Below are 24,062 nucleotides of genomic sequence, written 5' to 3' on the forward strand. Positions count from 1 at the left end.
TCGATTACGATTTAATTTAAAAAAAAAGAATAATTTATTTCATCATTATTATCTTAAAATATATTGATTTTTTTAAATTTAAAATAACCCAGTTTTCTCACAATTTGAATATTTTTCTTGCTGAAAAAAATTACGTGATATTTGTCGAGACCCCCCCTCTCCCCTACGTGAGATTTATAGACCCCCCTCCCCCCCCCTAAACGTCTCACGTAATTAATGGACGCACCCTAAGAGAATTCTTTGTTTACTGGACGACTGACTGCAACGTAGAAAGTTGCAAGAAAAGCTTACTATTAAGCTACTATTATCCCAAAACTATACACAATTGCGATAATCTTTCTCCACCCGAAATCCTCGGAATACAAAGACCAAAATCCTTCTAGAAACCAAAACTTAGTTATAGACTGCTAAATGGTTTTTGTTTAATGTTTATTTTGCATTGTATCTATAGAAATAAATAGCATTTAGTTGGTATTTTACCCATTTGTTTATTCCAAACTCTCGCAGCGCATTCAGAACTTTTCAAATAACGTGTATTACTTTAACACTTTAAACAGAACATGAAAAATTAAACTGCATAGCAGCTATTTATTTAAAACACGTCGCAAACGCTTACCGCGCCTTACACTTTGCAATATTCGCATTGCCGACGCCGCGTTAGCTCTAAATTACCTCTAAATGTGTTTTGTTTGTTCCAGGGCGGATTTAGTGACTTTGCCGCAGAACGCCAAACTGCACTACAACTTGGGCAACTTTCTGCGCGAAACTGAACAGCAGGAGAGCGCTATCAAACATTATAAAGAGGCGTTGAGGTAACAAAGACGTTCGCCGTAACGGGAGGTACACAGACTTAGTTAGGCTTTAGGGTTGATTAATATGTGGGCATATGCAATCATAAGTTAATTTAATTGTACTACTGTACCGTGTAATAGACAGTTTAACTTTTCCCTGGGACAAACTTGGCCTTCACTGGTTGGGTTTTTATTGGCGGTCAAGCTGTAGATCCTGGCTACATAAGTAGGAGTTGCAGCGGTGGGAACGAGAGGTGGGAATAGTCCCGTTAGTACCGTGTAATAATGTATGTTTAAAATACATACTTTGACAACAAACTGGAAAATCAAACACGCATAGTTTGAAAACATTGAAAAGTTCTTCTTCTGCCTCTATGAGAACATCTACATGAACATGAAGATATTGATTTTTTTACATAGTTTAAATCGTTTGACAGCCCTAAGGCATTGTAGATAGGGACATAATATAAATGGTCGCGTCAACCAAAGTTGAAACATGCATCAGTTTTGTCAAAGCATTTCAACGTACAGTCAACGTTAAACATTGTTTCCTTGTTAGAAACAATTTTCATGGGGGTGGTAAAACAATTTTAACGTGCAGATTGTGCTTTATAGAATTAACTTTTATTTTATAAGCCAAATGGACGGTTTAACGTGTCTTATGATGACTGGAATTTTGTTTCCTCATACATAATGAAGTTGATTTAAATCAAAATGTCCTAGCCAAGCAATTTTGCACTGTGTTCCTCCTAAGAATTAAACCCAAAACCTCTGAGCCTAAATCACTAACGACCGGACTACAATGGTGTTTTTGCGTAGAATGTTTTAAATTGAATTATCTTTCAATACATCTATGGCTTACTCAGTCAGTGCCTGAGGTATGAGAGTGGCACGTGAGGGATAAAATTGACATATTATGACGTGACAGACCATACAAATCTGAATCACATTTGAAGTGAAGCGGTGTTTCGGAAGGGATACGACCTGCAAGCTTTCAAGAAGAGAGCGTGTCTTCACCTTAAAGGCCGGCAACGCACCTGTAACGCCCCTGGGACTGCGGGTGTCTATGGGCGACGGTAATCACTTACCATCAGGTGATCCTTCTGCTCGTTTGCCTCCTGTCACATTAAAAAAAAAGTCTCGCTGACGTTTGACAACCCAAAATCCCGTGCCGGTCCCATACCTCAGGCAAAGAGCTAGACCTATTAATAAAAATATTTTATGATTATCTTTTTGAGTAAAATCCCAAGCAGCAAGGACTAAGGAGCAACTTGAAATAGTTTTACTCGTCTCGCGACTAATTCCTTTCAGCGAACATTTTAACATAAAGTGCAAATTGTTGCGAAATTTGTAGCATAACATTAAAGTAGTTAAAAATGTTAAAATTATATTCAAACCTTAGAAGAGATAATTTACTTAACCAGCTCATTTACTTAACACTGCACAGTGCCATAATAAAAAGAGAATGTCGTTCTAACATACCTAACTGCGTTTTTCATTCTTAACTCATTCATGAGTTCAATGCTACCTCCGAGCAATTTCAATTCAATTCAACTCTACTCTTACGTCATCATAACTGTCAAGGCCTATTCAGACCTAAGCGGTATTCGCTACCGTCTGCGGCAGAGAAAACCCAGTGTGTATGCGGTAATATTACTGTTCATACCTAAGCTCAGGTCGCTCTAGCCGCGGTACTTGATACTAAATACCTGAGCGAAACCCGCGCGGTATGTACCTCTACCCACAGCGGCAGCGAATATCGCTCAGGTCGCTCTAGCCGCGATACTTGATACTAAATACCTGAGCGAAACCCGCGCGGTATGTACCTCTACCCACAGCGGCAGCGAATATCGCTCAGGTCGCTCTAGCCGCGATACTTGATACTAAATACCTGAGCGAAACCCGCGCGGTATGTACCTCTACCCATAGCGGCAGCGAGTATCGCTCAGGTTTGAATAGGCCTTTATCAAAAAGAGGGACATTCAATGCAAAAAGTTTTCGTTTGTTTCAATGTCAACTTTATTCAGACCGGGACCTCACTGCCAGCATTCAATAAACGCTTTTGGTTCGAACGAACGAACATTGAATACCTACCCAACTTCTTGAGTAAAGTACGGCCAACGAGAAGCGATACCAAATGTAAACAAACCTAATGTCATGGATGAACCCGTCTGACTTTGACATATTTTGGCGGGAGAACGAGACACTACGACAAATACACAAGATGGGAAGAGACAGAATATATTGTCAACTCGACAGTCGTATCGACCTTTTGTATCGCTGATAGTTGGCCGTACTTTAGACAAACTTGTTGAAGTTTTGGCTGATAAAATATTGGTGTTATGCAGACTATGGCCAAGCTACGCCAGCGCTCACAACAATATTGGCACCCTCGTGACGGGGTCCGACAACGCCGAGCAGCACTTCTTGCAGGCCATCAAGTTCAACAAGTACCACGTCAACGCGCATTACAACTTGGGGAAGCTTTACAAGTAAGAAAGTAATATTATTCGTTGGCAATAATGTGTTTTTATACAGGTACTGAAAGATGGCAGATTGAGATATTTTATATAAACTTATGATAACTCCTGTTTGTGAACTCATATTTACGAATTTTTAGAATTGTTATTTTATTTGAACTAGGAATTTGATTTGATAAAGAAATTTTGAATTTTGTATGAGTAAACAATCTACGCGGGAACTTTCGTCGATCACAAAGGATTATTAATACCAGGATTAAATATCACTAGCATTAGGAATGATAGATTCAACATACAAATCTCCAAGTTCTATTTCACGCCTTTTAAGATTTATTTTTGCGACATAAGCTTGCCTATTTCCTGTCCCTAGGTCCCATGTACCATCATTCTTTAGGTACACTAACCTAATCTTCGAAGAATCCCACCATATTTCCATCATCCATCATTATCCCATCGAATTTATCCTCAAATCGTGACTACAGAATGATTATACTTTTAGAAAAAGCGGGCGCACGTCACAAGCAGTTGCCATGCTAGAGAAGTGCATCTGGCTGCAGCCTCGCTTCGTGCAAGCTCATGTCGAGCTGCTGACCCTTAAGCCTGAGAGGGAGAAGCACGCCATCCTCGTCAAGCTGGTGGAGTTGGAGCCTAACAACTGGGAGCACTTCATGCTTTACGGGGACTGGTTGAAGACGAAAGGTAAGTGATATTGAATGCTGTTTGAACATTACTGTTACTCCCCGCAGACTACAAACTTTTACAAATAGAATAGAGTAGAATAGGTTTAAAAATAGTTGGTGGGGTACTGATTTGTATGAAGAAACGGCCGATACCAAATGTGCGCACTTTCTTACTTTTACATATTGATTAACATCCAAACTATATTAACGGCCAACAAAAATCTGTAGTCTACGCTTGTACCTTAACTAATTAGTAATTTTATGTGCTTACATCGATATCCAACCAATTTTTTTAAATTCTCAATCATTAATTTGTAGAAATAAAAAATGTACGTTGTAAAGATACAATACCTCGTTACTTTCACCAAATACTAAGAACTCTTTTCTAAAACATCTAAGTATCTTTGAAATCTCGGACTTTAAAATTTCCAAAATTCAAATATCTTCCACCAATATCGACAATATTCCAACAAGTTCCATTTTCAGGGCTCGCGGCGCCAGCATCAAAGTTCTACCTGGAATCACTAAGACTGAGTTTTCGGAATCGCAACGTGGAGAAACCAATCCGAGGGGACCTAATCTCATTCAGATCGACAGCTTTAATGCTAAGGTCGTTAGGACAAAAGTCTAGGATCCTTCAGGTCCTAACAAGGTAAAAGTCTAATACAAGTTTGGAAATTGTGTTTCGACTGTTCTGAATATGTAACAAGATGTAGAGTGGATACTGCGGTGTAATGAGAAATGACAAACTAGACCTTGTGATACGTAACTTATATTACAAGTGATTTACTTGGTTGCGTATTAATCTGCCTTTCAAATTGAATAGCATTGCGAGCGTTAGATACTTTGTGAATTATTTCTAGAAATAATTACTAACTAGTTACAGTACAGTTACATTTGTAAGATTCTTTGAATTTAATAAGTACGGTAATTAAAATACAAAGACCTTATTTCTACCAATAGTGACCGATTTTCTTGCGGTACGAGAGTGAAAAAAATATCAGCACTTTCCACTTTATTGTACCAAAGCAGTGGTAGATCCTAAATTAAACTGCGACGTGTAAAAGCGCTTTTTAAAGCTTGATTGCAATAATAATTGAGTTTATTAAGGCTGAGTTGCACCACCTAACTTTGACCGTAACTTTAACCATAATCGGTGTTTTTTGTATGGAGATTGACAGATTTTTGACGTTTGTCAAAGTTAAAGTAAGATGGTGCAACCCAACCTAATAGTTTAGGACCTCCCAACCTGTCTAAATCATTCGTTTGCCTCTTGTAAATTAGAGTAATGCTCCTGTATTGGAGACTAAGTAAATGACCTAACGATGATGATGATGATGATGATGATGATGATGATGATGATGACGACGACGACAACGACAACGACGATGATGATGATGATGATGACGATGATGATGATGATGATGATATAACTTTAGATGGCACACATGGCGTCGTGGCTGGCCCAGTGCTGCGGCGGCGCATATGTATCTGAGGGACTGGCGCCTGAAGATGGAGCTGGAAGGCCGCGTGAGGATATACTCGCAGGCTGTGAACCCTACGGTAGGTAACATAAGGTTGACAACTGCTCGTCTAAAATCAGACTGAATAATATTGCGACCAATTTTGCAACTACGTACGACAGTCGCTTGTGACAGGTTAATGATGCGACATGCTATTCGTAGACTAAAAAATAAATGATACCACTTCAATAGTATAGCTCGCTAGTTTTCCTCGAAAATGCCATAGAAAAACATGGCTATGTTCATCCGCGATTCACAGAAATCTTCCTTGCTCTACTTAGATTACACTTATCTTTAAAAGTTCTTCTTTTCAAATCTAATTTTCAAGCTACCTGTATTTTTTACTCAAAATAATATGATTTTGTAACGTTGGTCTTTTTTCACAAAACTATTAAGTATATCTTAATTTAATAAAATGTTGTTTCTCTTGTACAGAAATCAACAAAATGCTTCGACCACACGCAGCTCTCGATCGAGGAAAAGCAAGAAAACAGCCCGAGCCCGGAAGAGAAACGCCACATAGATGCGCTCAGTCGCGTCAGTGCAAGTGATATTAGTGAGACAAAATCGTGCGAACAAAAGACATGCGGGACCAAAAAACGCAGCCTGTCCATCTCAAGCCAAATAAAGACAACGCATAACAAATCAGAAATCGGACTGAAAAAAAAGTGTGTGCATAGAAAAGACGATAAGGGAAAGGGCGTGATACCGAACATTGCGGCGCCTCTCGAACACATACTTATGAAGACGTTTTAGGTTTAACAAAGTGTGATATTTAAGAGTGACCGTCTGTTTAGTTTAGCAAGGGTGCCGATGCTACAAACATTCGATTTTGTCTACGCAATTTCATTCATCTTAGAAGACACTAGAAACATCTACTAAGCTTCTCTGTCCCATGAATTAAATATCTCTTTTTTATGCCCACATTCTGAATGCTAACGTAAATAAGTGTTACCCTAATTTATATCTGTGATTGTAGATGATTTTTTTATTAACTTTTTTCATAAACTGTATTTTTGTCGCATCTCTGTGGCACCGGCGCCCACTGCCCAGCGTTTGAAGTAGTCAACATTCGCTTGCGACTTTTTTATTGATCCCAGGGACGTTAGATGTAAATGCCGACAATATCGCGAGGTTACTTAGTTAAGGCTAATCTAGTCGGTGCGTAGTATTCCATTACTTATCATCATATTTTCAGCTAGCTACATCATTATATTTTGAGCAGTTGACACACGACGATGACCTCATAAAGGTAGCAAGAAGGCACTGGATGCAGGCCGCCACCAACCGGCTATTGTGGAAATCTTTGGGGGAGGCCTATGTTCAGCAGTGGACGTCCTATGGCTGAAATGATGATGATGATGATAAGTTGACACACTGTTCATTTGAAATACGTATAAGAGCTGTCAAAATTATGACTCTCTTGACTGAACTAAACTCATCAGTTCACGAACTCAATTAAACTTTTTATCAACTACCCAATTGCATTATTACATAATAATATGGGTATAACAGCAAAAATCCGTTCAAAATAAGTGTAAATAAATAAATAATGAAAAAAACAACATTCACTAGAACCAACTAGTTATCAAGTCAATTTTAAAATGCCCATCAGAAATGGGAAGCACAATTCCAATAACAATTCAATTATTGCGTACTATTCCATATTGGCCTTTGTTTGGAAATACAAAGCTTTGGATCGTTTATGATAACAGTACGGTTTTAATTGCTTTATACTTAAAACAAATTAAAGAGACTGGCAACTAAAAATTAAGTTATTAAATGTCAACATAATAGGTGGTTTTGTAACTGTAGGCCCATCAAACATTATCTTCAATTTGAAACAGACGTTAAAGTTATTATAGTATAAGCGACATAATAATATTATTCTGGAAAAGAGGACTTCAATTTCATAACTTTCAACAAATAGGGTTGAATAAAGTAAATACAGGGTGGGCCAAAAACGTTTGCAAATACAACGCTTGATATCTCGAAAATGATTCGAGGTAGAGACGCGTGGGTAATCGGAAACTGTGCACAGATTCATGCATTTTAGTCACTATGGAGTGCTTCATGAAAAAACATCGTGCTTTTTGTGTATTTTTTTACTAAAGCAACCTCCTAAGACGTATCTTTAGAACTGAAAACGTTTTCGAGAAATCAAGCGTTGCTACTTGCAAAGATTTTTGACCCACCCTGTATACTGCAAACATGTAGGTAAAGGGAAAATATTTACGCTATATGATTGGTAATGGAATACCTAAACCGACAAACTTAGATAGATAACTAATTTAAACTATTTGTAGAGATCGAAATGAGAATATATTTTTGTCAAAGTTGGATTAGGTGGTTTGTAATAAACACGCACTAAGTTTTTACGCTAGCGTTAGAATATCGTTGCTCTGTGTCGTCAACATAGAAAACTAAACAAAAGAGATTTAACAAAACAAAAAAACATCGCATGTGAATGCAGTAAAACATTCGATAGAATTCATAGTTCTGTGGTTTTTCCGATTTGTCCTCAAAACGATTTTATTCTATTGTAGTGTCTATTAGTTTCTCTGACTCATCTTAAATTGAATGTACTAGACTATATGCCTCTAATACAATCTTAAGTATGCATTTGTATAAAAAAACACTCGAAGAACTGGTATTATAAAACGTATTTTGAAAATATGCTCAAAATTCACCACTTATAGATTCAAGCATATTTAGTTTCAATATTACTTCAATCTATTCTAAATGAATCCTCGTTTTTATAATACGTTAGTCTGTTTTTGTGTGTATTTGTATTTCTGTAAGTTTTAAAAGCTGACGACACAGCAGCCAAAAATGTGCCACAACCAGCTTCCGATGTCGCTTGGCCTTATGATCTGGACATCAACACGAGTGCTTATAGTGAATCGATTTGGGTAATATCATGATTGGTACGATTGGATAACATTTATCAATATTATTCCCACTTTGTGTATAACTAGATTTTAATCTTCAAACAATAACACAGAAATCATTTATTTAATGTGGTTCCCAAAAATATGTACCGATTTTATATTCAGTAGTACATATTAATTTGAAAAAATAATCTTGATAAATGTGATTGATTGTAATATTGTAAACCTAAAGGATGGCAAATTTTATATAATCAAAAGTGCATACTTAATACTTTTGGACCCATGAATAATGTATGAAGAGACGCCATGGAATAATACTTTTCGTAAGATGTACATATTATTAAGATAGACTAAAGGCACATGGCAATGCTTTGAATGTATACTGAGAATAAACAATTGAGTATTTTTTGTGGTTTTATTGCTTTCCTAAGTGCCTTTACCTGTGATGCGGATTTAAGGACGTCGCACATTTATCAACCCAAAAAGGGATCGTAACCGTATCAACTCGAGGCGGTCAGTTTTCCATACAACGCACACTTGTCCGCACCGTGACGTAAACGCCTCACCTCGCAATTGACAGCGCGCGAAAGGCAATGACAGCTCGCGAAAGGATAACGCCTTTGTGTTGATCCCTTTCCGAGTTGATAAGTCTGCTATGAGCTTACATCCGCATTTAAATATTTCATACATGTTTTTCCAATAAGCGGGTTACACGCACGCGGAACTCTGATTGGTTGCGGGCACACAATACGAAATTTTTTTCAACCAGCAGTGTGATTACACGTACGCGTGCTGAAATCCGCATCACCGGTAAATGCAATAAACCTATGTTAATTACCACAGATCACAGAAACTAAAGGGAGATGTGCCAAGGGGACGTGGCCGGTGTCGCAGCAATATGCCCATAAACAACACATTTCTCGTGAATGAAATGATGACAGCATCGACGTCATAATGTAAACAGTCCTACATTTGCTTGCGTAGTACTAAAGATTAATCGAACGTTGAGTAGGTAGGTACTGATACCGCTGTGGATAATGAGCACATATTTTAATTACATTGTGTGAGTAAATTTCTAATTCGACACTGAGTTTCGAACTCAGCGTATTATTTGGCATCTCTCTATATCTCTATGTTAATTACCAAAAATAAATACACAATTATTTGTATTAGCTTTCATATAAAATTTTATCATCTATAACATCTTTTCTAATTTATCGAAATCAATTTCGATCTGAAAATCGAAAGCTCAACCATCCGAAGCTGTTAACGTTAAGGGAGCTTCAACAAAATACATTTTAACAATTACTTCACTCCAGTTTCAATATTCATTGTTTCCAGGTACCTCTGCCACTAATTGAGGGTCCAATTAGAGTTATCAGAGTTGGTAACAATGATTTTAATTTAATTAATATAGTTGTGATTCCTGAGACAACTCCTTGGAACTTGAAGGTTAAGTGCGAGAAGCATTAGCGGTCTGGTAAATAGCTAAGTTTTCTTTACAAAGGCCAGTTTAACCATTAACTGAAGAACAGTTTTAAGTTAACTGTAAGTACTAAAACTTCCACCTAGTAGGAGGCCTGCCCACGCTACGTCTTCCAGCCCGTGGTCGCCACTCGAGAACCTTTGTCCAGCAGTGGACGTCATTTGGCTGAAACGAACGAACGAACTAAAACTTCATGGTTAATAGCAGTAAGGTACTGTACCTGCTTTGACACGAACGTTGCCGTTTTAAGTAGCTCTTCGACTTCGAAATATTTCTACTACTTATATGAGCTACAGTGTTTAACGCCCGTATTCACAAACATTACTATGAGGTCTCACAATGCGCGTGAACGCACAGGATGACACACGAATCAATCACAGAGCTCTATTCAACGCTGTGCATTCGATTTGCTGCTTCACTTAAACAAGTATCGTTTGTGAATACGGGCGTTAATTTATTAGAGGTGTCATATTACCCACAATATCTTGAAAAGACCTAGTCTTTGTACGCAGTTTTTCAAATACTTTGGTCTTATTTGTTTTTATTAAGACGAAATTAAGGAATTTCACCAAACCTAAAAAACATGGTCGTTTTATAAACTTTAAGAAAGGTAAATTTCCCACTGGCGTGTCGTCCATTAAATTGTTAGTTCAAGGTTCGATGAGGCTGTCTCCTCTTTTTCTATTCTCTCTTTGTTTATATCTCCTCTTTGTCCTTCTTCTATTAGGACAAAATACCCACATTTTGGGTATTTTGTCCTAATAGACAAAATACCCAAAATAAATAAATATAATAAAAAAGAAAGGTAAATAAAACACGTAGGAAACACATAGACCTATACAAATAGATACAATATGTTCATGTTCGCTGCTAGGAATATAAGCAAGCTTTCATTCTATTCTCGTCAGATTCCTTGAGTAAAACAAATTACCCAAGTGAAAAGAAGTAATTAACATGCCCGCCCCAAAGTTTAAATGAAAGCGAATAGTTTGCTCACATGGCGGAGTAATCTGCGCGAACTTCAGCCATTTGAGAGATGTGTCAATGCATCTTGAGGAATTGCTTATCGAGGTTTTGCGTTTTCTGAAGCTAATTTTATGAAACATATTATAACACAAAAATTTAACTTAAATTAAAATAAGTGGAAAAGAAAAAAATAAAAAATAAGAGCTGGTCTAAGAGCCAAAGAGAGGCGTCACCGCATCCGCAAGTCATATAATAACGTGTTAGAAAATAATAATTACATCTCTCTTACAGACATGCAGGCTGCGTTTCCTTTAAATATACTGTGCTTACTATCTATCTACTATGTGGTCACGTAAAAAAAAGGGGCGGTTATCCATATCTTTATAAATAAGGTGAATTAATTATAACATTCATTATTTTAGATTTCAACACAATACCTACGTCTTAGGTCTCTCATTTTCTGCGAAAAAGAGCCAGAAGAGCAAGCGGAAATTTAACTTCAGTTACCGTTGAGAAAATAATTAGGTAGGTAGGCATTTTGAGAAAGCGATTCAAGAGTACCTAAGCCAGCTCATAATAGAACTGAAGACTTGTTAAATATTATACTACAAGAAACCTTGATATAGCTACATGTATAGATGTATACTAATGTGTACAGGGTGTCCCGTAAATCAACGTCAAGCCAGGACTGGGTTTTGAGGCGAGTTGTGCTGGTTATCAGAAAAATATAAAAAAAATTATATGTGGCATATTTTCAAAATAATAGGCATTTAAAAAAAAACAAAAAATTCTACTCCCGGTGACGGTCTTTTTACTCCTTTTGCCACAAATCTTCACTACGCAATTATACAATCGTGTATCACTACATCCTGTGTCACATATAAAAAAAAATACTACCATTGGTCACACGTTAAAATGTTTTCATCATCACCTTTGTGTTACTTTGTATACCATAACACTAGGCCAGCAACTCATAAACCATCTACAGCATCCTTAAAACCTCAGAGAATTACATCTAAAAAGTCAAATAGAAGCCGATACTAGTAAATGACTAATTCCCCTGCGGGTTTAATGCCGCGAGAGATTGCTACCGGACCGTTAACGGCGGTCGTAAGATCCGTTTACGGCTTATAATCGCTGTAAACCAAATAATTGTGAACGAAACCCGTAAAAAGTAACAGTTGTTTAGCCGTTAACCTACAAGCTATAAGTTTGTATAGGTACTAAATGATTGGAATGGCGAAACGTTAGATAACACGTTCTACGATTACGACTCCAGTACGGCTAGCACGAAAAACTTTCGAGTTCAAATCGTTTGCGTACTCGAATCGCCATCAAAAGATTGAACGAAAACTACAACAGCGCCCTTGTGAACGTGTCGTAACGTGAACTTGGATGAGAAATGATTGCACGAAACTTATTTTTAGAATCAAGATTGTCACGTTATCGTTTAAAGCGAAGGTTGAGTATCGAATTTTATCGAATACGCAAACGATTCGAAGACGAAAGTTGTTCATGCTAGAGGCACAGGTGAAACTCCAGGAAAAGTTTTCTTGAATCTAAACATGAAATAAAACAATACTATTTTAAGTGCCTACAACAAATAACTTTTTAACACACAAGAAACACAATTACAATTATAACTGGTGTATCGTGATTACGAGTAAAAACCCTGTATTTTTTAACTCAATGTATAATCTTCTTCTTGTCGTGTCAGCAACAAACCAACACAGTGTCAGCCCAAAACTCCGCTACAAGAGTGGCGTTGTCAGTAGCATTCATCAAATTTTCCTGCGTGCAGCAGTTGTTTGAGCACGCAGGGCACGACATCATGAGCTTCGTCAAGATATAATTACCTACGGCTTATTTATGTTCTAAATATTGCTAGCTCTACCACCACTTCAGGGCTACATCAGTTGGTACTAAGAAGAAATAGCGGAAGAATCCAGGTCACATTAGTCAGCCTTATGTTTATCTGGGGGCACGGCAGTGCCCCCGCCAAGTCGAGCGCGAAGCAAACACTGCCGTACCATCCTTTACTGGAACCATTTCGCCGCATTTTCAGGCCTCTATTTGAGAACCTTTAGATAAGACCAGAACGCAGAAATTTTCGTCATCTAGTAAGCTATAATCACACACTTAAAATCCAAAATTTCAAGTCTGTAGGTCAATTAGTTCCGAAGTTAAGCGAAAGCAAAGTTTCGCATTTATGACACTCACTCACTTTATTTGTTGAAATTTATATGTCACATAATACCGTCATAAATTGTGGCCTGTGTGTTGATCTGGTTTGTAAACAATACTACTGTGGAGTTTCAGTGGAATCCGTTCGGTGGTTTTTGCGTGGAGGAGTAAAGAACACCCAGACATCAAAACTTTCGCCTTTATAATATAATATTAGTATGATATTGATTGGTATTTCCCCTAGTCGTTTTTTAAACATTTTTACTGATAGCGGATGGTGGGAGGGTTCATTTCGTTTTCGTGCGCTTCGCGGATTCCCTAGCAAGAGCTGAAAATCAGTGTTCTGCCCTTTTCAGGGCAGTGTTTACATTGAGCTCTTTGCTTTTTGCATCGCTGCGACACACATCATGCAGGAAGTATTCTTCCACTTGTTACTGCTTTTGTTTGTTTTATGCATGCTTATATAACTAGTATTCTACTGTATTCTATTCTTTTCTTATTATTGTTATGCTGCAACTTTACTCTTTATGTGTGTTAAGTGTATGCAAATAAATGATTTATCTATCTATCTATCTATCTATCACTTCAGGACTACATATGCTGGTACTAAGAAGAATGTTTATTACAGGAAACGCAATTTACAAGGTAAAGCAGACAGAATAGTAATCAAATCAATCCATTTCCTGGTAGTTGATTGAGCTGGAACTTTACACACAAACATACTCAAATGTCAGTCGGAAATCAATGCAATATTATATTATACAGGGTGTCCCGTAAATTAAGGACAACCTTACTACTTACATCACGGTGAAAAACGTTTGTTCTGTGACTTTTGCAAATTTGCATAAAAATAACTCATCTTCCCATACAAAGTTATCAAACAACCGATTGAATTTGCATAGAATAATAAAAAATAGAATAATGTGACAGGAAGGTTGTCCCCAATTTACGGGACACTCTGTATACCATGTTATAGCCGCATAAATGATGGTTGACAACTAAACAGACAAGTAGTACGTTTTTCATACACATCTATTCTGTAGAATAGTATGAAAAACGTATTTGATGGATCAAATCCCCAATATTTGTGTTATTTAGTTGAGTGTGTTTTATTAAACAGACCTTCCTGAAAACCCCGAATGTTTTAAATCAACTTTCCATTCAGTAGGTATTTACTGTCTATACTCGTACCAATATTATGAAGCTAAAGAGTTTGTTTGTTTGGAACTAGTCCCATTTGAAAAAATCCTTTTGTGTTAGATAGTCCATCTATCGAGGGAGCTTTAGGCTATAATGTTGCAAAAACGGGAAATATTATTCAAACTATTTTCACGTGTACTAAGTCGCAAGCACAGCTAGTACATGACATATGAGAACAGTTTCACACTTAATCCCCGTAGTAAGTAATGCTTGTTTCTAACTTAATTTTTGATGCATCGGCTTTAGTTCGTAGTAAAAGACAAGCGATGCGATGCGGCACAACTTTTAATTCCGAACACAGTTTGCCTGTTTAGTTGGTGATCACAGGGCCGTAGTCGAGGTCAATAAATAAATAAAACACTATAAAATAACTGAAATTTACCAAAATATAAAGAAACCAAAATTAATTAAACTACCCAACTTTATCATAAATAATATGAATAGGTATTGAATCTGGGCGCGTAATCTTTCGTTCAACCAAAAAGCAAATATTGTTTTTGTCAAACTTTTTCTAGGACTTTTAAGTTACTCTATCTTAACCGAACAATTATGTAAGTAAGTATTATCTTATGTAAGTAGGTTTATTATAAAAAATGTAATTTTTTTGCACCGCCTTACTCTTTCTGCATGACCCGTGGTTGACTGGCAGAGAATGCCATCCGGCATTAAGTCCGCCACAGTGCATTGTTAGTTCATGTGCTGAAGATTAAATAAATAAATAAATCCGAGAATCGAACCTATGGATATTAAAAAGTTTGAATAATTACTCAAATGGTCCGGCCCTGCCGCCGGCCCGTGCAACTGGAGCACCTGATGTTCGAAATAAACTTCACTCCTATCACCCTTGTGTGGGTCTAAAATGGTCTGGCGTTAATAATGTACTATCGGCCACAGTGTTAACTATCCATTTCCGTTTTTGCTCTCGCTCTCATCAAATGGTGATTCTTTACGATACTTAGAACGACATGACCGGCAATGGGTAGTATACTGTCGCCGGTAGTACAATCTGGCCGACCATACACCGCATTGCATATAATTTCTTTTTCTTTAAACCTTAAAGCGTTTCCTTGAAAGCGCAGAATCGTAAATCACTCTTGCTGATTCCAGTCAGCTAGTCAGGAACGATGTAGAAGCATTCAAACATTGCAAGGCATCACATTTCCCAACAATTTATCAATTATGAGAGCACACGGTGCGTATCTAGTAGCCTCACACAGAGTATGAAAACTTGAAAACTANAAAAACGTATTTGATGGATCAAATCCCCAATATTTGTGTTATTTACTTGAGTGTGTTTTATTAAACAGACCTTCCTGAAAACCCCGAATGTTTTAAATCAACTTTCCATTCAGTAGGTATTTACTGTCTATACTCGTACCAATATTATGAAGCTAAAGAGTTTGTTTGTTTGGAATTACTAGTTCGATTTGAAAAAATCCTTTTGTGTTGGATAGTCCATTTATCAAGGAAGGCTTTAGGCTATGACATAAAACATCACCATACAGCATGCACCATACACCATACAGCATACAGTATCACAAAATGCTGCAAAAACGGGAAATGTTATTCAAACTACATATTTTCACGCGTACGAAGTTGCGGGCACAGTACTCGTTCCTACATGATATATGAGAACAGTTCCATACTTGATCCCCATAATGCTTGTTCCTAACTTAATTTTTGATGCATCGGCTTTAGTTCGTAGTAAAAGACAAGCGATGCAGCAAAACTTTTAATTCCGAACACAGTTTGCCTGTTTAGTTGGTGAGCACAGGGCCGTAGTCGGGGTCAAGAAATAAATAACATCTGTAATAAACTTCTTTTTTACTGAAGATCAATAAAATTTAAAATATAGGTATGCAATAACAGATGTAAGCTTAGTTTCCATAATGTGAAATGTCATTAATTAACATATCGTCTACCTAAATACCACCAAGTAAGTATCTTGCGCAGTTGGAAATGAATCCCTGAAATTCAGGGATTCATTTCCAACTGTGATAAAAAAACAAGTCAATAAGCAGAACTACAATGGCAGAGCAACTTTATATCCTTAAACTTACTTTACCATTTTATTGCCCTAAATTAAACCTACTGATTAGAATAATTACTCAGGTGGTCCGGCCCTGCCGCCGGCCCTGCCGCCGGCCCGTGCAACTGGAGCACCTGATGTTCGAAATAAACTTTACTCCTATCACCCATGTGTGGGTCTAAAATGGTCTGGCGTTAATAATGTACAATCTGGCCGACCATAAACTGCATTGCATAAAGCTTATTTTAAGTATGAACTGTAAAATCCCTGGTGCCAAACTTAGAAAACCTTAAAGGTTTCCTTAAAAGCACGGAATCGAAAATCACTGTTGTTGATTGCAATCAGCTAGTCAGGAACGATGTAGAAGCATTCAAACACTGCAAGGCATCACATTTCCCTACAATGTATCAGCTATGAGAGCACACAGTGCGTATCTAGTAGCCTCACACAGAGTATGAAAACTTGAAAAATAGCACCACTGCACTTGTGCCTCGTATGGCAGAAGCTTAAATTAAGGCTCGGCGCAAATGGGCCACCGACCACAGCCACCGGTGGCCAGACACGGCGAATTAACACTTTTTGTATAATGGCGAGTCGCTGACACTACTGTAGCGAGTGGCACCCACCGAATACACGTGTTCGGCTTCTTTTTCTTATTCGTTACGCTCTTCGCAGAGCGGTCGTGGTCACGTTGAGGCGTTGTTCACATCGGTTGTAGAGGCGGATACAACTCTCCGCACGATCTCCTTCCATCTCTTTCTATTGGCAGACTGTCTGGTGCAGTCACACACGCCGTCTCCCACTGCTGCTTTCACGTGTTCGGCGCGTCTATACAAAATGTATTAAAAAGTGTGTTAAGTCGCCGTGGAAAACCTTGGGGGAGGCCTTTGTCCAGCAGTGGACGTCATTTGGCTGAAAAAACGATAAGTCGCCGTCGCTGCCCACCGGTGGCCGTGGTCGGTGGCCCATTTGCACCGACACTAATAATACTAAAGCTGAATATCGCATATACGAGTATGTACGTATTGTACGTACTTAGAAAACCTATCTCCACCCCAAAGCTGTGAACTGAAATTGCCTCTTGACTTCAGAGCGTAAAGCGAAACAATATTCAAATTTTAATGCTCCCAGACTCCGACAAGATAATGTGTGCACTGCGAATGCTGGAATTTTCTCGGGTACTTCCCGGTTCAAATGAGAACGCGACAGCGGGTAGGTCGCTGCATCGCGCGCGGGCTTGCACGGGCACGTACACACTGTTTTTATAATGGACGCTGGAGGGGAATATGAGGTGGCGCCTCAAGCGTTTCTTTTCCTAGTTTTCTTAAGAATTACTTTCTGGGAAACACCGTAAAACATTGAATTTGAAGACAGCTATTTTCTCAATTCCTGTTAAAATAATTAACTTGAGTAACATGTTATATGAACTATTTAACACACCAATTACTATCTACAATCCACAAATTTATAACTTACTAGCGGCCGCCCGCGACTTCGTACGCGTGGATCCCGTTTTACCCCCTTTTCCCAAATTTTCTTTGCTATAACCTCACGGAGCCCGAGACCTTTCCAACGAATGCAAAACCGTGGAAATCGGTTTGTGCGTTCTGGAGTTATAGCGTCAGGGAGGAAAACCCGACTTATTTTTATATAGTAGATTAATCTCAACGAATTATAACAATAATAAACAAGGACACTAAAATAATCGCTTCTACACGCTTTCTTACTTTATCATAAGAAAACTTGAACGAATTCCTTGAAGAATGAAAGCGATGCGAAAGCTAAAAGGAGTGTGTAGGCGGCTATTTGTCAAGTTCTAGTTAAACTCTTAGTTAAGAGCCATTAAGCACTAGGTATCAAAAATACTGTACTTTTCGGAACACAAAATACTAATTAAGCTTTTGTGGAATGTACAAGATTGTGCTAGTCATCGACCGATATAACTGCTGCATCTGCATTTTATTAGCCACCTAGTGCACAGGTAGCATTTTGGGGTGACTAGCTTTCCACCCGTGGCTTCGCCCGCGTGGAATTTTGTCTGTCATAGAAAAACTATATCGCGCGCGTCCCTGTTTCAAAAACCGGAATAAAAACTATCTCTTGTCCTTTCCCGGGACTCAAACTTTCATCAAAATCGGTTCAGTGGTTTAGGCGTGAAAACAAGACAGACAGACAGAGTTACTTTCGCATTCTATAATATTAGTATTAAGATATTCAACAATTTCAAAAACCATTCAACATCCGAACCGATAGTAGATAGTTCAGTGAAATCTAAAGGCAATCAAACTTTCGCTCTCGCCCGGAACACCACACTCCATCCCACTTCAGCGTGAGAACGCTTGAACTAATTCCTGGAGGAATGGAGGCGATGCGGATCGAGCTGTGAGAGGGCTGCCATTTGTAAACTTTTAACTGATCTCTTGAATTGTATATTGTATACGTGGAATAAAATAGATGTAAACTGATGTCTACTTGACATTCTTCTACTCTACATTTTTTGTCGAAAAATAGCGCCAATTTAATGTGTTTTGTTTTGGGAATACGTAAGAAGCTGCAGTGTTTACATTGATGTTCTGTTGTTTGTACTAATGTTATAAAATAATGCAATAGTAGGTAACTTGGTCATTTTGTTGGTGATGTTTCTTTCCGAAGTACAGAACAATAATGATGCCTTTTCTTATCAAGATATAGCAAAAGAAGGACCCTTTTTCTAGACAAAAGGCCATCTTAGAACTCTTTAAAAATATCATAATCGCCATCACCAGGCATTCAGTTTCCATTTATTGAAGCACGATTCTCTGTGATTTACCAAAGGCCTAAGGAGGATGTGTACCACAATGCTAGACGGATTGGAGGAGGTAAGAATACATCTAGATTAAAATTTCGCGAAAGGGAAAGTTTAACGTTTAGTGCACTGCAAACATGCTAAGAATGGTACTCAGTTAACATTTTCCTGTAACATTAATATCGTGTTCCACCCGTGTTACATCCCCCATAGCTAACAATACCAAGTTTCGCCGGCAAACGGCCTACAAGTAAAGAACTAACTATCTCCGACCATAAACGGCGAGCTAAGCAAATCGCGCGCGTCACGCCACCGCCGTGGGATAACCTGGAGAAATTAACTGCTGTGGTGTGTATTGCAGCATCGGACGACTTTAATTTTATCACCGCATTTTTCTCTACACTTTGAGTTATTTTTAAAGAATATTAGTAATTTTTATTGCACAAATTACTAATAATCCCGTTAGCCCCTCGTAGTAATCTAAATATGCTTGTGTTACACTTACCACAATGTGGTGGACTTACCACAATATCGAGCGGCAGGGTTCAAACTTCAAACCCGCGTTTATTCCGCGAACTTTGTTATCATTTTCGTAAATTGTATAGCTAGTAGTAGCTAACCTAGCGAATTTTGAGAATGACTATGAGAAATGCACCTACTATTAAAATATTGCTTTCATAAAATCAATTTTTACATAAAGATGACCACACGGCAAATATGCAACAGCGTGTTCAGATTTCAAATCTAACAATATTAACTTATTCCAAATTACTCGTAGATTTGGATTGGTTGACGACATCAAATTCTCTAGATAAAAGTAACGTTAGTCGTGACTGACCTCATAAAGCTTCTTGGATCGAAGTTATTACGGAAATTTATAAGTACAACTTTAGAAGGTGCACTTTTAAAGAAAACTACTTTTCCATTCAACCTTGTAGTTTCAACTTCCTGGTAAAATTTTCGAGCGATTCCATAATAGCGACTCCCACTAAAATGACATCGTTGCATGCCTAGCCGCCATAACCAACATGGTACCACTGTCTTCGTCGTGAGCGGATACGATTTATTATAATAATTCAAGTTTTAAATACCCGCTGAAGTTCAGTGGTTCGCTTACCGTGCCGGGTGATGAATTGTGGGAAACCTTTCTGTTTGAACACGCGCCCGAAATGTAAGCGAAGGGTTTTAGAATTCACCCCCTAATTAGGTAGAGTTTAACCAAATTCAAATATTAATATGTATACGAATTTGATATTTGTTGATATTATTTTTTATGAATGTTGAAGGGCAATCTTAATTATTTTTTATGATGACAAAGACGGCTTTGGCCACGAAGAATAAGTTCATTGAATCATCTGAGTTCTAGGAACTCAGGAAAGCAATCTAGCATTACGGCTATGATCTGGAAGAATCACTATAAAAGTTAGAAAACAACATTTTAACTAGAGAGCCCGTCGATTTCGTTATAAAAGTCTCAAAGGTAAGGCAGGTAATATCAACAATTTACATTTTTGCAATAAATAAGGCATTGATACACAAATGTATTTGGCAGAATTTTTATCACGTATCGTGAAATACTTTATGCACATACTAACATAAAAATGTAAAGGGAATTAATGAATACGAAATCGCATGATTTTATTTTACATACACCGCGGTATCGGCAAATTATTAATTTAATGAATAATAAATCTTCACCAACCAACGAGCGAAGAAGAATACAGAACGCACCACCATTAAGAATATTGTTTAAAAGAATACAATACCAATTACACTGCTGTTATAATAATTAATTTTGCCGTTTATAATTTGCAAAGAGGGCCTCGGGCGATGGGTTTTGTAGTAATGGTTGGGGTCCATTAAAATTGAGCGTTTTTTTCGCGGCGTTAAATTTTCAGTCTGCCCGCGGCGGTGCTACTGCAGCCGAACAACGCGTATCAGGATTTAAATCTTTTTTTAGTTTGGTTCCAGCTTTATCTAGCTAGGCAAATTAATAAGGCCTCGGGCGAACGACGCGTAGTGGCTATATGGATAGGCATTTCATATGGGAATACATAAAATAAACAGTAAATAAAGCTCTCTAGTCATAGAAATTCTTTGTCAAGCTTCATGCGATCAACCATCAAGGCTCTATCTACGTAGAAACTATGTAGACACAACGGAATATCTAGTTAGGGTATAAATAAATAAAACGAATAGCTAGCTAATAGCTGCATAAATAAGACGAATAATACTCGTAAACTAAATATAAATGTAAAACATGTCTTTCAACCACAATACTGAAATTACGAGTAGGTATTTTCTAGACGCCGATTTTGAAGACACCAGCCAAAGCATTGCTATTTTTATGTATGGTAATTTCCTATTATATTCTGATGCACTAAATACCAAAACTGTTCACTAGTTCTTTAAACGCCAAAAACGCCTCAATATCGACGAAACTAACCATTGTTTAAAAAAGTAAGTACATTTCTTTTAAAATCTCATAAATTCAGGCCATTATCGTATCAACTAGAACAGTCCATTACGATCGCAGTCGTCAAACAGTTAAGAGATGCGGATCCGAAAGAGATCGGAGATCCCGCGGGAAATGGAAATGCACTTAATGCATACGTAATCAAATTATCTCGCGAGTCCGCCGGCTGCGTTTACACCGATGTTATACTACAAAAACAGGGATACAACCATTACATAACATACAAAGCGTTTAAAGCACTTTGTTAACTTTGTAGGTTTTATTTAAGTGCTGAAAAAGAAGACGTGATAGAATAAGTATCATTCAATCAATCGTTATTCGATTATTCATGATTTAGGCCTAAGTTGTATAATGTTATACGCTCTTTTTTATTATCTTTTACGACAAAATATTGTATTAATGGACAAGTGGACGTACTCTGGCGAGTAAGCGATTGAGTTAGAATCGGCAAAAAAAGCGATTAGGAGTAAAAAAAACTAGACCCACAGTGAGGTAGAGACAGGCAAGTTACTTGATTTATTTGTACAAGGTGTCCCAAAAAGTAGTGTCAAGCCGAAGCCCAGAGGTAGAGCATCACTAGGACTATCTTTCTGGGCTTGACACTACTTTCTGGGACAAAATTATACAGGTTGTCCCAGAAAGTAATTCAGTAATCTAGCAAGACAAGACTAATTAACATCGGTCAATTCACACATAACTCGGTATCTCGGAGCTAGCTCGTGGCGCTTGTCACGGTGCCAAGCCGAGCTGTTCGCGCCATGCTCACATAAACATCGTCAAGACGCATGCCTTTGTTATGGCCACGTAACGAGTTTGTTAATTGCGACATTCAGATCGATATGCTTTTTATGTTAATTGGACTTTGGAATAGTAGATTTATTGTTAGTGTTATTTGCTTATGTGAATAGTTAACTGTGGAATAAATTAAAGTGATTTGTAATAAAATTTTTAATTATACATATTTCTTGGAGCCTAGTGTTATATTTTTTAAAAATAAAGATAAGAACAGTAGGTACAATATTATGTTTTGCAAAACATCACCGTATAAAAATTATTATATTCCCTGAAAATTGATAATGAAAGACGTATCTTGCCAAATGTGCTATAAAAGCTTCTAACTTAACCGTCAATCTTGGAAGCACCAGTAATTTATAAAAATATTCTTAATTTTTATGTATTTTTTAACCGACTTCAAAAAAGGAGGAGGTTATATGTTTGGCTGTATTTTTTTTAAGTTTGTTCTCAGAATCTGTGTCTCATAAATAAACAAAAAAATCGCCACGGTGTGACTGTCATCCGACAGCGCCGTTAACCCGTGCCGCGTTAGGCACAACCTGTCAGATACTAATGAGGACTTGGAACGTGGAACATTACTTTCATTTGCACGTTTTTAAACCGTCGCGTGCTAACTTTGACAACATTACAAATGCACACAGTGGGCTTTCATAGAGAATAAAACTAACTGTCGTGAAAAGAGCAGAATTTGGCACAAAGCCTACTCACATCCAAGTGAAATTCTAAGGCTGCCTGGCACCATCTTACTTTAACTTTGACAAACGTTAAAAATCTGTCATACCCCGTAAAAAACACCAGTTATCGTTATAGTTACGGTCAAAGTTACAACTCAGCCTTACAGTTACAAAAGAAGTTAAAAAATTTCTTCCTTCTTCCTAACGAGGTTAACATGTCTACTATGGTCGTAGTAAACGCGCTCACAAACGAATTTAGACATGCAGAAAAACTATTTTATTTTATTTATTACAGTATACCAACAACATTACATACAAAGTAATTACATGAAAATCTTACATATAGCAGTTTAGTGTGTATGCATGCCAATAACAGGTACACACAGCTTTGGCTAATATACTTAGTTTATTTCAATTAATATGTAGATAAGAAGTAGAACTATGAGCCGAAAGAACCCTAAATATTTGTTTTTTATATTTTTATATTTCTCAAAATACTTTTTGCCCATTCTGGTACATAGAAAGCCTACTATCTATCTCTTGCTTTTATCAGAAATAATCTCTATTTAAAATGGACTAGTTAATATACATTAGGACGAAAGCGACTAAAATCCACACGTCAAGTTTCATTTCGTTCCCGTCACAGTCTGGCATTATGCATTTAAAAACGCTTTGTGCATTTTCATTTGCGAAATAAAATAGTCAGCTTGAAACGTGTCTCGTTGATGAATATGAGTTTTGTTATTCATTCACAAAGTGAACTTAGGTATGCATTTAATAAATATACTTACGAGCAAAAGTATGGAATCACCCTCTTGTGTTTTGTTCCCAACGATCTGAAGAACTCAATGACTAACTATGCATCAATCATCAATATTCATCAAGTTAAAGTTTGTAATGTTACCTTTAAACTGGTACCTAGAAAGATTACTTAAAACGAATGGGGTGATTCCATACTTTTGCTCGGAGTGTAGTTATTTTACAGCTATGTTTAACTATGAGTTGAGAACCTATCTCAGTAGGTACTTCTTACTTAATCTACTATATCGCGATTTACGATACTGATGAATTTAGCAAATAAAAAGAACAATTACCGAATTAA

The 24,062-nt window shown here is 37.4% G+C and overlaps 1 protein-coding gene across 1 annotated transcript in view; it reads left to right on the top strand.

Annotated features, from left to right (window-relative positions):
- Positions 1–8,770, top strand: part of LOC114364054 (protein O-mannosyl-transferase TMTC1) — a 193,400-nt gene extending 184,630 nt beyond the window's left edge. Inside the window, exons 10-15 of the mRNA XM_028320037.1 lie at positions 699–812; positions 3,140–3,283; positions 3,771–3,970; positions 4,438–4,603; positions 5,391–5,514; positions 5,910–8,770. Of these exons, the coding sequence (XP_028175838.1) occupies positions 699–812; positions 3,140–3,283; positions 3,771–3,970; positions 4,438–4,603; positions 5,391–5,514; positions 5,910–6,230 (1,069 nt within the window). The 3' untranslated portion in view covers positions 6,231–8,770. The remainder of the gene's footprint in view (positions 1–698; positions 813–3,139; positions 3,284–3,770; positions 3,971–4,437; positions 4,604–5,390; positions 5,515–5,909) is intronic.
- The last annotated feature ends 15,292 nt before the right edge of the window (positions 8,771–24,062 follow it).

This window comes from Ostrinia furnacalis, unplaced genomic scaffold (assembly GCF_004193835.3).
Source record: "Ostrinia furnacalis isolate ACB-3 unplaced genomic scaffold, ASM419383v2 OfSCF7341, whole genome shotgun sequence".
NCBI classification, from domain to species: Eukaryota; Metazoa; Arthropoda; class Insecta; order Lepidoptera; family Crambidae; genus Ostrinia; species Ostrinia furnacalis.